The sequence below is a fragment of the Anoplopoma fimbria genome, chromosome 2 (assembly GCF_027596085.1).
Source record: "Anoplopoma fimbria isolate UVic2021 breed Golden Eagle Sablefish chromosome 2, Afim_UVic_2022, whole genome shotgun sequence".
Lineage (NCBI taxonomy): Eukaryota > Metazoa > Chordata > Actinopteri > Perciformes > Anoplopomatidae > Anoplopoma > Anoplopoma fimbria.
The window spans coordinates 21,473,540-21,490,438 of NC_072450.1; the positions used below are offsets into that span (position 1 = coordinate 21,473,540).

General features: G+C 40.3%; 1 protein-coding gene across 1 annotated transcript; it reads right to left on the reverse strand.

The window, feature by feature from the left end:
* Positions 1-116: 116 nt before the first annotated feature.
* Positions 117-16,661, reverse strand: cmtm4 (CKLF-like MARVEL transmembrane domain containing 4). Its single transcript, XM_054615723.1, has 4 exons — positions 15,964-16,661; positions 9,672-9,848; positions 4,147-4,245; positions 117-3,522 (listed from the first exon to the last, which is right to left on the reverse strand). The coding sequence occupies exons 1-4, from the start codon at positions 16,147-16,149 to the stop codon at positions 3,358-3,360; spliced, it is 627 nt and encodes a 208-aa protein (XP_054471698.1). The 5' UTR covers positions 16,150-16,661; the 3' UTR covers positions 117-3,357.
* Between the last annotated feature and the right edge of the window lie 238 nt (positions 16,662-16,899).

Below are 16,899 nucleotides of genomic sequence, written 5' to 3' on the forward strand. Positions count from 1 at the left end.
GTCAACAGAATTCCTGTGGCTTGTTGTACCACATGACAACTTTTTTTGATCGTTACAGTTTTTATGACCTAATGATCTGTGTTTGATAGTTGTCATGAATCTAAGCGATACAAATGATCTGTTCAACTAACCCAAGGTTTGAGTGACTCTCTTCTCTTTTGTTTCAGTTTGTCTGCTGTATATGCTTCTTACACTCTGTGTGTGTGTGTGTGTGTGTGTGTGTGTGTGTGTGTGTGTGTGTGTGTGTGTGTGTGTGTGTGTGTGTGTGTGTGAATAACAGTGCATTGAAGCCACTTAATGCATTATTATATTTTTAAATGCTTGATATCCTATATGTGAATTATTTTTTGTATTGAGTGTATCTTTGATTCTTCATTTCTTCCACAGCCACTACTGAAGAATTACGCGCACTAGCCACAGCGACTGTTTATGTAATATACACTGCACTGCATGAGTGTTACAACAGCACTGTAAATTGAGAATGGATGAATCGGTGGCCTGTAACTTCCATGTGGAATTTTCAGGAGAAATTGGCATATTAATGATAAAGAAAATACTTCCAAGGTTACAATTACATTCAATGATTATACATTGTTTGCCTTTTATGGGAGAGTTTGTTACTTCTGTGGCTTCCTTCATATTAAGATTGTGTTTGTATAGTGCCCAGGCCGAAATATGCAAAAGTTATTATTAAACTGAGACTAAAATATTTCAATTTATCATTAAATGTGTGGTTTTCACTGGACAGCAACAAAACTCAACCATACCCCTTTTGCCGTGCATACACAATCTTCCAAACAAGATGAACACAGCAACATTTTATAAAGGAGGTCCCTTGCTGAACTATTGTTGTTGAAATAAAAGTGTGTTTTTTTTAACTGTTAATTTTGTAATAAAAAACATTTTTGAATAAAAAAGTGAGCTATGTTCAATAATGTCCAAATTACTTTATTTAAATTGTCACTATAAACTAATTTTTGTAAATGTTTTGAATACAAAAACCACAGCTTAGTACGGCTCCATGCTGTACATGACATACTGTTGTAATCAAAGCACACAGAATTAAAAGGAAACAAAAGATCATCTCACCTCTAATTTCATTCAAACAATCAGACTGAGCATGTTCACTGCTTAAAGCACGATCTAGAAACTAGTGGAAAGCATTTCTTCTATTCCTATAAAAGAAATAGACCATAACACACTGCAGCAAAAATATGTATATAAAGCTCTGCAGCTTGATAGTTTTTGACAGATATGATGGTCAATATATATTATATTGACTCAGACACAAATCCATCCATTAAAGAGAAAAACAGAACAGATGTGATTGTCTATTTATAAAAGTAGTTTGGTTACCACACCAGGACAATTAGCAGTTGTACATGATACAAGTTACTAAAAACACAAGAAAAGCCTTATTAATCGAACTTTCTGTATAATGTGGAAACTTCTGCGGCTGTTTAAGAAGCCATATGTTTTTTATTTTCATTTCAGCCCACAGGCAAACACATTTCTGGTCTTTCTCTTGTGCACACACTACTGCAGTTATCTGGCTGTACTGTAACAGTCCTCTGAGGTCACAAGGAATACATTTTAGATGACGACCAGGGGGTGGCGCCAAAGAGTAGATTCAGACCCAGCACAGCCTGATTACATATGAAGTCCTAGACAACAAAGATAACGCACACATGTGTAACTGTAGAGTAAAATCACTGCATTCAAACAATATCAGACACCAAAAAAATCAGTTGAAATATCTTCCTTCTTCGTATAAAACAAATATGTGATTTTTCAAGATTAAGCATCCTGTACGTCAGGTACACTGGCCTGAAAACAGAAAAACATTTCAAAACTTATTTTGTGCTCTGTATGTACGAGCTTTATAACAGCTGCAATGTGGAATGATAGTAATTTCATAATGCATGAAGTGTGATAATATACTGTAGATACATATGCACACATTTTAATAAAAAGCTGTGACAATAATGCTGAAAGTACCACATTTTCATCCCGACATCTCTACATTCAATTGACTCTTTCTTTTTCAATAGATTTTCACTTAATGAAGGTATCAGTTACAGTAATTTTTATTCATCTATGATAGTCCTATCATGTCTAATAATTAGGAAGGCATTAAGAATTACAGCGTTCAGTCCGAGGCACCCTGTGATTTCATTTCAAATCTCTTTTTAAGTTTCAAAGACGGAAGGAGTTTCAATACCTGAGAAACAGTCTATTAGGCTAAGGGAATTAGTCTTGACCAGGTCACCTACTGATTTCAAAATTAATCTCACTAATGCACCGTCAGCATTTCTGTTACCTGATGCCTTGGATTTGTGCAAAAATAACAAGCTACCAATAACTTCATCACTCCTAGCTCACAGTATTGCTCTAACACAGACCTTGAAGTTAACATTTTTGAAATGCCAGTATGAATATTTTTTGGGATAGTTAACAAGCATAAATGTGTCAAATGCAGTGGAAGCAATTGTGTTGCAAAGAAGTAAATCTCTTTCACTCAGTTCAAAAATGTTAAACTTGTGTTGTGCTGCCTGTAATTTATTGCAGTTAAGAATGACCTTGTACTGTTACTGTATAACTAATGGCAGGAGAGATCTTACTAGCGGCTAAAGGTCACATGTTAAAGGCATTTGTAAAGTTAGTCAAGACAAAGCAGAAACAAACATGTGTAATCTTTAGATTGAAATATCGACAGCCTTGTTCAGAGGTAGAAACCAAAGGCTGATGTCAGTATCTAAGAAAGAACAGTAATGTTATGGTGCTTCTGTTGTGCTGCAGGTTAACTGGATGTTTCTGGTCCAGTGGTTTCCTGGACCCACGGTCACATTTATAACCACAGGCTTCACGGCCAGCGGCGTGAAATAAGCAAACTGTACAAAAGTTGACCTTCTTTAACTCGACTTCTTTCACAGTGAAACACAAAACCTTCTGAAAAGTCAACACCGACGCCAGAACAGGAGTTAGTGCACAGTTGGAGTGAAGTCAGCCTTTTTTTTCCTCTTTTGGCTCCTCCTGGAAGTTATTCTTCATACTGTCTTTGAAAGATATGCGGATGAAATGTTTTTACAGAGAACACCTTCAATTCTGTCTGGAGCTCTTCCCCTTAGAGTCTTTATGTGTCACTGAACACAGGGAGCCTGATAAACAAAGCCTCGGAGCTCAACTGTGGCTTTGACATGAAGATTCATTCAGTGGCTCGGCACAGCTGAAGTGTTGTCAGGAGAAGTCACGAGCATGTGGTGAGCTTGAGATGGCCCCTCCACTCAAGACCTGAATGAGATACTCAGGCAGCAGCCGTTAGTGTGGCTCTCATTTAGTCTGATTGTCCGGCAGCACTCACGCAAGCTCAGGTCTTGCCTCCATTTCTCCACGAGATGCTGTGCGTGCTCGCATGTACTCGCTGGTCTGAGCTGCCCCCTGACACCCGTTGCCACGGCGCCACCTCCGTACCGCCAGGAAGGTGTTTATTCCATACACACCTGTGACCAGGAAGCCAAAGATCTGCATACAAGTGGAAACAGGAAGTAGAATAACAATGTCTGAATTTGAATGGGAACCAAAGGAATAAACGCTCATATGCATCATATGCAAACTTGATTTAGGCACAAACAATATGCACAGACTGATATTATCAGGCTTTAAAGCTTAAATATTTTAAATTGCATGAATAGACATACAGAAAAAGACTTAAATCATGCTTTATAAAAACACACAATCATGCACACAAATGGTCTAGTGTTAAGGAAATGTGCATTCAGGTTTACTTTGGCAGCACATGCTATCTGCTCAGTAATCAGGCAGCATGTGACTCAGATCAGATAGCAACTGGAGGGCAGCAGTAGCCGCAGTCGGATAATTTAATGATGTGGTCAGAACAAAACAGACCCAGGAACAGTTCCTGCAGTCTGCTCTGCTCGGGCCACACATATAAGATAAAGAGTCAGGTAGCTAAACGAGAACTTTGCTGAGCTCTTAGCTGACACTTTTTAATGCATCAGTATATTTCTTAGTATGATTTCTTAATGATATGCCTTCATAGGAAACCTGAAGACTGATAAGAGGAGGTTTGTAAAGATGTTTTGTATCTGTATATCTTGGCAAAAGAGGATGGTTCTGACTACTCACCACTGCTGCTATTTCAGCTCCAGTGTTATGGTTGATGCAGGCCAACACAAGAGACGACAAGAAGAAAAAGAAGGTGCTGGCAGCCGTGTTGACCAGGTCCTACAGGGAGACACAAAAACAAACAAGATCACATTAGAAACCAGATATTCATCAGCACTATTTTTATGCTGCTGATGCAGTTATTAAAAAAAGGGTTTGTCATTTAATATGTTGTCAGTGGTAAAGCATAAAAAATTTAACAATTACTGTAAATTAACATTTGTGTCAATTATATGATTGCATACATTAATACAGTAAGGGCATTGCTTGAATTTTATTAACTATACCATACATTTTTCATTTGTCTTACATTGTTTTATATATACATGTTTTTTTCAACAAAAAATATAACAACCATAAATCAGGAACTATCTGATCAAAACATTCAAAACGAGATACGTGGTACCAGTTTTCAGTTTTCAGTACTTTTTATATCTGGAACCATTTTGGTTAGAACCAAAAATGTATTACGGTCCAATACCCAGCCCTACACGAAGTATCTGTCATATTTAAATTCACAAATCTATAATATACACAGAATATCTATCTATACAGTAGGCTAAACATAACACTTTAATTTAATGTACCTAAAGCACTCAAATAATTTTTTCCTCACAACAGGAGATTTTTTTTAATCACAAAGCACATCTATGAAAGTGTTTAGGTATTCATTAAATCTGAAATGTATTCCAAAAAAAGGCTGCACATGAATGCAATGAAGCTGCATGCATTTTTATATCAAAGCTACAGATAAATGAATCCCTTTTAGAGTCCACACACATTTGAGGCCTTTTTGACTGTATGAGGCTGATGCCACGTCCAGGTGGGACATCCTGCTAAACTTTAAACTGTAAAACGGCAGGAGGGCTAAGAAGCCAACAGCAGCTACTTAAAAGCCACCTAGCACCTCATATTACACACAAACACACATAACTCACTCCACCCCCACATTTTCTTGCACATGAGAAGGGGAATGAAAGCGATTCCACCCTTTGATGTTTTACTCTCTTGTTCTCAGCAGTACAGACAGTTAGGGAAGGGTTAATAATTGGGCACGGCCCTCGTGATCAGAAGCATGATAGTGATCGTGACCGACGTGGTCTCTCATATGATACACAAGGCTCATACAATAGCGGTGTTACTACGGCTAAAACAGACACAGGCACAAACACTTTGCAACTGATGTGTGATTTAATCAGTAACACATTAATATGAAACCATAACACCTCATGCTAACTGGCACAGTCAATGTACAACAAAGTCATAACCCAACCCACCAAACATCCCACACACACACACTCAGATGCACACTACAAACATTGGCTCACAATACAAACACATGCTCCCATCTATCTTGCCCGACTGGTTGGACAGGAAATACTGTTTAACATTCCATTGTCCCGTTCTGATGTGAAGAAAAAGGCTTTTCAACCGCTTTCAGATCCCAGTTTCTCTCAAGTTCCAGTCAGTTCAGTCCCTGCAGTTGACCCTGAGCCTCTCTGCTTCATTCAGTTCCCAAATTCCACATTTTAAGCAGGCTGAACGAAACCACTGGCTCTGTGGATCATTATTCGCTGTGATCATTTATTTAAAAACATTCCTTCTATCAACTGATATTTAGACCACTGAACCAAACTAGTTTGTTTACAAAAATATATAAATTAGTAATGAGTAATTTAAGTTGATCCCAAGTCAAGACCAACTGAGCTACTCCAGCCACCGAAAATAAACATTTCACCCCGTCGAGAAATCAAACTGCTGTCATCAGAGTGACAAGTGGAGATACTGTCCACTATACCAACAGGGAGAGGTGTGGTACTTAAAGCAAGCAGTCGGATAATCCAGTTGAATGCTCTGTCACCGTTGACCAACTATGTAAGCATTGTCTAAAAGCACAAAGCCACATGACTTTATCTGTGTAAACAATTTTTTTGAAAAATAATAATAATTGTATATAACAACATATTGTTCCATCTTAATGTATGTGGTTCTATGATTCTGATTCTGCTCTCAAGGTAGAAGCTAGAAATAGTCATTTGACTGCAACTATGGGAACCCTGGAGGACGCAGCAGAAGACTAATTATGAAAATCTATTCTCTTGACAGTCACAGCAAGTCCCACAGAGCCAGAAAGCTTCATGCAAAAATAAAACGTCTCTCAGGCTTTCACATCTATGCCTGAATCTTTTTGAAAGACAAATAAAGATAGTGGAGAAGAATTTCATGCATTTTGTCTGCTTGGGTGGCAAACTTCAGCTGTCAAAACCAAGAAAGCTTTTATTGGATTCCGCTTGTAGTTAAAGTAAATACAAGATGAACAAAGAGGTCTATGGTGAACTGATGATACATTAATGACTTTGGCTAATAATAACAACCACAAACCTCAGCTGTTTGTGCAGATTCAGCAGAGAGATGTTGATTATTACTGGAATAATAACATGGTACCATCCAAGAAAGGATTAACATAAACATACATACTTTACATGTAGACAACATACTGTAAATTATGTTGAAACCTAACAGGCATCTTTGCTTGCAATATGATCCAGCACACAGCTGCCGTTGATGGATGTTTTGACAATGGCATGTGTGTGTGGTAGGTATTTCAATTTAATACAAATACATAAATAAATCTGATTAGAAACCACAAAAAAATAAGGGACCAAATAAACTCTGATACTGGCTCTCATCTATCAGATTCTGACTTCAGTATAACAAGTTATCCAAATAATTGTCATCTCTAAAATATGGACGGAAATTGCAGATGTGCCAAAATGTAAACAAATAAAACAAGGTGTTTAAAGTTCAATATTGGTTAAAGTTCAAATACTAATATTGTTTTTAAGCACATGGTTAAAATATTGTTTCTTTTGTATATGTTGTTGGCAGTTAAAGTTATACAACTTGAATATACATATGAAAACTAAATATGGAAGCAGAAAACACAGAAAATGAAGAAATCTTGAGTTATCTACAAACTTCAGCCCATACAGATATTGTTGTGACAGAAACACATACAGACATTAGCTTTGTGATACGCTCCTAGTGTGTCAGGCTGTGACACGTCCAGTAATTAATTCCCAATTCATTCATGCATTAACTGTGATGAGATACTGTCTGTACCCAGAGCAAACCGATGCTCTCTTTTAAAACAGAGAACAACAACACTATCCCTCTCTCCCTGTCCCTCCCCTTTAGGCTGTGAATGCTCTTCCCTATGTGCTCTTCCCTCACAGTGGCCGACAGTTATTTGGAAAACAATGCATTGACTAGTCTGCCTGTATGTCTCGAACCGGTCGTGCAAAGCAAGTTCAACATAAAAACTAAAAGTCACCAAGTGGCTTTACAACGAGATCCCAGGACTGCCTTCATTTCCTTGTTTAAGGCGAGTGAGAGGCGGTCAGGATCTGTGTTTCCCCCTCAGTGCTGCCAAAGTCATCACGGCGGGTGAAATGGAGGAGATGGGATCACATAGCACATAATTGCATGATCAAAACCCTCCCTCGACCGCATTATAAAACAGCTCACTTCACAGAAGGAGGAATGGCAGCGTCGGTCCACGGTTTAGAGTTTGGAGACGGGGGGGAGGCAGTAGAAGGGTTAACAGTTTGTTAACACTCTGAAAAGCTTTCTAATGGTGGAATTCCCAGAGGCCTTATGGGACTGGAGCAGCTTTGAACTTGATAGACGTGAACAGCGTGGGGTAAAGCCTACAACTGTGGAGTGGAACTGAGCATCATGTGCTTGTTAATTACAACAGTTTGGAGTCAGGGCACAGACTGTGAAATCAAACTGTAAGTCTGCCTCTGCTACAGTTCACTCACCAAAAGGGACCAGGCTTTGTGTGTTGTAACACAGAATCTGTTGTCCTCCAAATTATATAATATATATATTTTTTTACAAAATATGCAGGACTCAATATCTTGCATAACAGCATGTTTCCAGCATTAACAATGAGCCAGACCACAGCCCACCAGTCTAACTTCTTTGAAGAACAATCTCCTGAGAGTCTAACAGCAACCCACAACCAAACTTACTTCTGCACAGGCCTGTGCACACAAATAATACATGCTGATTATTGCACATTTATAGACGATTAATCCCCTGAGAGGAAACATTGTTAACTTGTTAGAGCTGACAAGAGAAATGCCAGTGAGCCTGAGGAGAAAATGAACATTACTTCTAAGAAAAAGAACCAACGGTAGGATTTTAGATTATATGGACTGCCGCTCAGAGACTGTTAAAAGGTTCCATTTGGTGTCATTCTGCCAAAAGAGGAAGCCAAAGGCGCTCCCTCCCTTCATGTATGAGGTGGAATACTGTACCAAGTATGCCATAAAGCAATCTGATAGCTATGGTTGGATTTGGACTTGTCGTTTAACATCCATTGCTTAACTACGGTATGTACAATGTGTGGCCTCTGGAAAAACACTCTTTTTTTCCACTCCTCTCTGTAAAGGATACTTGGCAGCAGCTCAGAACACACCAACGTGTGTATGTAGACAAATACTGACAGGCTACCAGTATCTGCTGGAGAACACCCACCAGCTCATTTGCCTACAGCTGACAATGCATATCCTGGTGGTAACTCTGAAGCTGTATGCCCCTCCAACCGGTTCCATACTGACTAAAGTTTCACAGTTTCGCTGGTAGAATGAGCTTGTGTTTAGCCTGCTAATAAATACAAGGGTATGATACAATGACAATTTTTACAACTTTTTATGGCATACTACGGAGTGTATTGTTTGTTTTATTTTAATAGTTACATTTTGTGAGTCAAATGTGAATCTGCAACGTAACCAGTAACATTTCTCTGTCAGATTAATGTAGCACTACAACGTAGAAGTACACAGTAAGTAGCTATACAGTTGAGTAGCATATTTTTTATATGCTTACATCCAAAGTTGGTGCAATTTGGAAACATACCAGGTTAAGTATTATTAAGCTTCAAACAACCAAGTTAAAAGCCCATCAATGATCTGTTGTGTCCTCTATGATAATCACAGCCTTATGGAACTTTACAACCACTAACTACAGACCTCTTGCATCCAGAGGATGTATGGCTTTAAGTTTATGGACAATAAGGGGGATTCTGACCACATTATGGTTTTTCTATGGGGTTCCCCAAGGTCTTAGTGTCTTAATGTGGTATTATGGAGGGATTGTTGATCATTATTATCAATCCACGTGTTGTAAAAAATGGTTAAATTAAGCACCAAACCTGTGTATCAACCCGAAAAATCGCTGCAACAACGTGTGAGATATAATTGAGCATGGGAATGTCGGACATATTTCCACCATCATAATAAGATTCTATGCGTTCTGGTGAGGGCAAACTTTATGAAAAAACCCCCCAAAAAAACAAAGAAAAAACTTTCAAACTGTCAAACTTTTGTCAAACCCTATATTAAGAAGCTTTTTTACTAAACTAAGTGAAATATATCATGATTGTGGTCCTATGACACGTTAGGTCTGCCTGTACCTACCGTGAGGCTCCAGTTGACGTGGGGCACCTTGGTGTGCAGGTTGAGGCTGAAGATGAGGAGGAGGACTCCCGTCACCACGACAGCACTGCAGCTGACGAACTCAAAGAAGTAGACTCCTCCACAGGGAGAACACATCATGATAGTCTCTATGCAGATGAATCCGATGAGTGCTAGGACCTAAAGTGAAGAAGAACAGTAGAAAGGCAGGTTGAGTAGACTGTTTATGTGTATGTTAAATGTCTCACCCTCTCAAAGAGTGTGGTATCGGTCAAACCCATAAACCTTTAAACAGTTACACCACACATTGGATTTGTATGGCTGGAATCTGTCCAGTCATACACATTTTAAGTGTTATATTTTCTTCAATAGAGAATATAAATCACAAATCAAATGAGTCCTGGTTGTACTGCTCTCAAGGATAAAGGGGTACTGGAGCCCTTTATGTAACTTTCACTGAGTGTCTTTCCAGATGATGAAGGGATCGTCCTATGAATAGACCAGAGGTTGTGAGCCCATCTCTAAGTTCTCACTCCTGGCAGCCGGAGAAGATGCTTCCCTCCAGCCAACATCCATCAACAAACCACAGTATGGGAAGAATTCTGCTATTGAGGTGTTCCTCTTGCCATCTAGCCTCCGACAAAACCGCACACAGATTACCGATTGGCTCGGAGACATAACAGAACCAGGAGAATGCCACTGCAACATATTACCGACCTGAAGCAGCCAAAATCAAACCAGTTTAGACCAGTTCTGCTTGGTGTTACCGGAGCGGGGAAGGTTTGACATTTTGTATTAAATGTTGATACAAAATATTGTATAATGATGGTTATAAGTTTTGGGATGATTGGAGGTTAAACTGTAAGAAAATAGTCCACAGTAACATTTTGACCTTTCTATTTGCATAATCTTTAATACATTTTTTTTACTCCTTGTTTCAAACTATTTTATTTAAAGTTTCATGTCAACTAAGGTATGCCTTGTGTCCTATCTGTGTTTATCTCTCCTCTATTCATACAAGGTAGAAGACTGAGATGAAGTGCTGCTTCATTAGCATCAGCAAGACACTCAAGGTTGCTTTGATGACTTGATACAAAGTTGCCGGTAATGATGCCCTCTCTGATTAAATGGATTTTTTAAAATAAATATCATGGAGTCATTAGCATGTGAATTGCACGGGGCTGGCTGTGTGGTTTGCGGTAGTCTCAAAGAGGAATATGGGGTTGTTCATGTTGTCACATATTAGTTTGGATACATAAGAACCTCTGGCTGCAGCAAGGGCAGGTTTGTATAAAGCAATAAGTTATTATTCCTGCAACCTCAAGCTGAGATGAGCAGTATTTGCACTTAAGTTTACGGAAAGCAAATCATCAGTTAACAAGGGCTCCAACCTCTGTTGGGGTAACAGAGTCAAGTTTAGTGATTTTGGTGGGCATCGACAGAAAGAAGAACATTAGAGAGATGATCACATGGCTACAGTATGTGGCAGGGGGATGGACATTGCAACAGGGAAGAGCAACTGAAAATAATATCAGCAAAATGGTTGGCTAACACAAAGGGGGGGGGACTAAAAGCAAGGCCCTGGACTAAAACTACGCAATGCATTTACTGTTTAAAACCAAAGGTATCGACAGAAGACTACATACATACATGGGGCCTCTGAAGGCTCAAACATAAGCCCCATCTCAAAAGAACGTTTCAATCTTTACAAATGTTTTGTCACCATAACAAATGAGTTGACAATAACAGATGGATACCGTCAAACAAGCATTAAATATGCCGACACACATATAACTGGCCTATATGCTCTCCATGGAAAGCTCCGTTCTGAACATCTATTTATATGAGGATGGAATTAGAGCTGTCATAGAGTGTTTGTATCTGTCAATATGTGCATGTTTAAAATAGGCCTCATTTATAAAAGATGTAAGAAGGGCTATTATTTGTAAATTCTGTGCCTATGGACTGATCTGGAGACTGGTCATGAATCTCAAAGTCCATCATTGAGAAGTGAAAAACTGTTTTTTTGCTAATATATATTTCTCCAGTTTTTAATGTGCCCTTTTGGGACTTGATTTATCTTTGGAACAACGTTTTTGGAAGTAATTGAATTTCACCGATTATACATCAAAGCCTTTCCTGGAGATAAGACATTTCTCATGTTTCTTTTGCAGAAAAGCCTTTTTAAAACCTAAACACTGAACACTGACACCCAATATAGATTTTCTCCACCACAGCTAGTTGCAGCACATTGCTTGACCCTGCTGAACAAATACATTTGCAAACAAACCCAAACAGTCTCATTAGCAGAAGACTCCTCCTCCTGTCTCCCAGCTCTGAGCAGCCCACTAGTCAGGCCTGTTTGTCCAGATTAACAAGCAGAATCTACTGTTTCTGACTAGCAAAACTACTGTAGATAGATGGTAAACAAGTTCAGAACATGCCGAGAGTTCGCATTTCCAGTGACGCACTAACGCAAAGACAAGAGAAAGCTGATCCACTGGGCTGGCCGGTATTATGACAAAAGTTTCATTTTGTGCAGCTGATGAAGCCATGTTAGAGCATGTAGTTGGATAGCAGTCCATTTGTGACTGTAACACAACCAAAAAGGTTACACCCAAACCGGAGTGGAGGTCTGCCCAGGGCCTCTTGAAGAAAGCATATTGCCTCTCCCAGGTCCCTGTGTAGCAGGTGTCAGGCAGCCACGGGGGAGGAGGCAGGGGATCACAAAGCACTACTGGATAATCTCCTAAGTAATGATTTTATGTCAACCTCACCCCTACACAACCTGTTCATCGTGCATGCATAAGTGCACGATCACGCACATCAACTCTCTTTCTCTTCCTCCTCCCTCATGCACACAAATCCTTATCTTTGGGATTAAGCACATTATTAGTTGCCCTTAAAGGCCTCTAGAACTCAGATCCCCTTCTTATACACCATCTGTTCTGGGCAGAAAATATGAAGGACGAAAGAGGCCCCGCTGCGAAGACTATGCAACATTATATGCTGCACTCCAAGTGCTGTGGGACCTCAAGCGCAAAAAAAAATTACCCCAAATTGTTGAATGTGCTTCAGCAGCCGCCCACAATCATGTATGTGATGGAAAAAGTAGCCCGAATGCAGGTTATATTTTCCTCCAGGGAATAAGGTAAGAGTGTGTTGCTGTGCGTACAGGCAACAGCATGCATGTCTCCATGCATGCATGCACAATGTTCTTGTTGTCTTTATGTCTCCCAACAAGCCCCGGGTAAGTAATGATACGACAAGAAGAGAACTGAGCATATGGCGTCTCTCTCAGAGCAGGAAGTGCTCGCTGACATTTGGGAGCATCTGGTAACTTCATTACAAAACATCCACAGACTGAAAAAGAACACCTTACCATAATATTTAATTACCACGTGTTAGAATAGGAAAACGTGGGCTCACATACCATCAGGAGTGAACTGATAATCATCATGAAAACATAAGGCTTGTTGGGAAACAAAGAGGGTTTGATTGGTGTTCCTTTCGAGTCCAAAAAGGTATCAGATTACTGTTCACTGTGGAGGGGCATAAGCTGAATATCAGTTGGGTCTCTGTTGACCCAGTCACAGTAGAGAGACAAAGATGGACACATCCCGCTCAGGTTACATCATAATGGGAGCTGTTTCTGATCGGTACGGGTCAGCAGCAGCCTGCGGATCCATTCATCCAAGGAATGACAAGTTGACTGGCTCTATAAAATCCTGTGCAAATGGATTTTAATGCTCTGGTGTATAAAACAACTACGCAGCTCTACTAGCACTTAAGTCGTTGCATTGGGAAACAGAGAATTTATAGGTAAACATGGGTCAGTAAAAGTTCCCTTGGCAAAGTCATAAGGAAGTATGGAGATTGCCAGAGGGGCTGTGTGAGGTATTTAGGGGGCACTAACTCTTGAGTGATGATTGGCAAAACTGACATCATCACAAAAGCTTTACATTCAGCCTGTATTTCATCCAGCAAAACTGTGTGCAAAAAGGTATTTGGATCTTTTAACCAGTCATTTTTTTACCAGTCAATTTTGCATCAATGCTTATCATTACTCCATATAACTTATTTCTGTACGAAGAAGATCTATTAACAAGACATGACTACTGCCCTTTCAGCAACAGAGCGAACTTTCCGTTAACACAGTGATTTGAATAACAGGCACAAAACCTCCTACGCAGTATTTCTAGATTAAGCAGAAAAATGACCTTGTCCAGTGCATTACATGCACTCAGCTCTGTTTTGTCATCAATCAGTTCTAAAAGATCATCACACAGTCTCAGCCGGGATGGAGGTCAACAGTTAGAGGACAGAACAATAAAAATGCATGCCAGTGAAGCTATTAACATTTGGCAGCAAGCCTTGTAGTCCTCCTTTAAGATACCAAATGTAAACCTGGATGACTTTCAAAGCTCCCGTCCTTGGCGGTGAAGGACATTTATCTAGCTCAAACTGGAAAGTCAGTATCAGTGATGAACAAACCATTCGGGTAGATAGAAAGTACAAACAGAAGGAACTAAGATTAGGCTTATACAAATGTAATGTATTCCATAGCTGTTAGATTTTACTGCATATACATGGAAAATCATTAGGATCTTCCAGGAACACAGAGAGGGGTGTTCACTTGTTTTGTTCATCGTTGCTTTACAAAGTACACCAGCAGAGTTGCAATATTTTCATGGCATTTCTATCTTTCTGTGCTACATCGTGCTGTTTTGGCAGCAGCCTTTACATGCTATTTGTATCAGGGGGCATTAGTGGTAAATGTAGTGAAACAAAGGCTCATTAGAGCTGGTTAATGAACCTTGATACTGTTTTATTGCTAACATTAAATGATTTGTCTCTTTGTAATCTTGTTAGTACTTCAATACAATCCTGTTACCAATTTTAGATTGTATTTTATTTAGACAAAGCTTTGGAGAAGTGGAAGCAATACAGAAATATAAACTCAAAAACAATGTGATATTGTTTGATGAAGTCTGTGAATATTAGTTCCTGCCTGCTCCAAACTTCTCTCTCACTGATGACAGATGGCTTCCTATACTTCCTTCTCATGTACACAGAGGTAAACATCACAGGTGTATGCAACTGCACAGGCTGGCTGTGCACTTCTGTTACAAAAGTGGGACACTCAGACAGTCACAAGCTTTTTTAAAACTTCAAAACTTAAAGTTTAAAAAGGGAAGCAGAGAAGCCAGGGCTCTGCAGTTTTGGACTTCTAGTTTGCTTGCGCTATCCACAAACATTGTTAGAGGTAATTGCTAGCTTCCTCAACTCCATGGTTTTTCCTGTTGTGGACACACAACATAGTGTGTGTGAGTGTGCAGGCCTGTGTTTTTTGGAAGCAGAAGAAGAGAAATGGCTCTGGCTCTGTAGATATTTCCTCCTCTGGTGAATTGCCAGGGTTTTGGGAGCCTTCATTTTGCTTTGTTTGTGTCTCTGTCCTAGTTCAGACATCTGGTTTTCTAAAATTGTTATATTTTCAAAAAATGTATTATGTCTTATACTATTGCAATGTGTCTACTGTTAGGCACCTATCACCTAGCCAAACCAAGCCATTACATACTTGTCAATAAACAGTTTCTGATTGCGGTTAAGATTATTGAGTATTGATTTGACAGAACAGTGGAAATGTGTTTAGTTTTCTCCACAGTATCCACTCCATCCTGACTATTAAATGGTGCTGATATTTATTTTGGATTAAGGATACACACTCTATCAAAAAGTGCATTTATGAGTGGCCCCAAACTACCGATATATACTAGTTTAATTACAAGAGACAGAAAATATCACAAGACACAATAAGATCTCTATATAGGTACTGTCATGGATAACACCAACATGCACCATTGACATACTGTACCATTTTGTAGGAGCCAATTGTGCATCCTTCAAAATAAGAGTCATCAGCTGAGCAAAGCATTTTCTAAATTGACCATATGTGATCCTATCAGCCTCATCCCTGTACCTAAACGTGCCATGGGCTGGTAGGCATGCTGTGGGCATGAAACCTGACTAACCACTGAAGGGGATTGTGGCGCAGAGTGAACCAAGACCTGTGGAGCCACATCTATCTGAATGAACGTTTTTGGGCGTATCAGAGATAGATGGAAGTCCAAAAGTGAGGCTTTAACGCTGAAATGTTAAGAGTGTTGCTTTAAAGGATAAAGTCATGTTGTCCATATGTTAGTGGCTGCTCAGTGGAGGTTATCCACCAATGGTGCGTCATAGTAAGTTTTACCCACTTTTACACTCAACATTACAGTAATGTGCTCAAACTTACCACTTCAACCATCTTTAAAATCCCAAAGTACGACTTCAGGTACTCCGTGTCGCACCTTATCCCCCCCAACACGTTCCGCGAATGCACGGGCTCGGTGGTGGGCTGATACGGACTGCTGGCCCCGGAGATCATGGAAGTGTTGGAGGCCTCGCCGTCAAAGCCCTCCGTCTCCTCGGTGGTCCTCATGATGATGATGATGTCGGTCGGGGAGAAGCTCGGACGTCACGCTGTACGAGCACCACGCGGACAAAACCGGCCTGGATCAGGTTATGGTTCAGAAAGCACACGTTGTTCCGTGCGGGCTGGAGGTGGATGGAGGAAAGAAACCAGGCGGTGCGCTCTTCATGGCCACCCGTACCTACGGATGGGGGGGGGGGAGTACCGCGACGGGGTGCTCTTTAAATACCAACGCAAAGCCAACCCAGTTTTATGTAACCCTGCGCTGTTTCCCCCTCCTGGTTACAATGTCATCCGGTCACTGGTGTCCCTTCACCGTATGCACGGTTCTGGTGAGTTCAGCAGCACCGAGAAAAGAAACAAAAAAAAAAAAAAAAAAACACAGAAATGCCTAGGCTGTGCGGCTCCTCTCTGCAGCCGACAAACACCCACCCATTGTGGCCTCAGAAGAACCGAGAGGACCGTATTGTTTCCTATTGTAAACTTCGGCGAGTCTTCAGTGAGGCTGTGTCCGTGCGCCGCGTTGCTCGCTGCGGATGCGAGGCGAGCTTGTCTCCGCCCCTCTGGAAAAACGGCACATTCTTCTGTAGGCTCTGCGCCCGTTTTCATTATCCCCAAACAGGCTGCAAAACCAATCCGGCCGGAACCAGGCCGACAGGGACCGAGCTCTGCTGCAATGTTGTTGTTTTTTTGTCTCTTCTGTTTCTCTGACTGTGGGCATGCCTCTGCAGCCTGCTCGGTATACCTGATGCAAAGGAT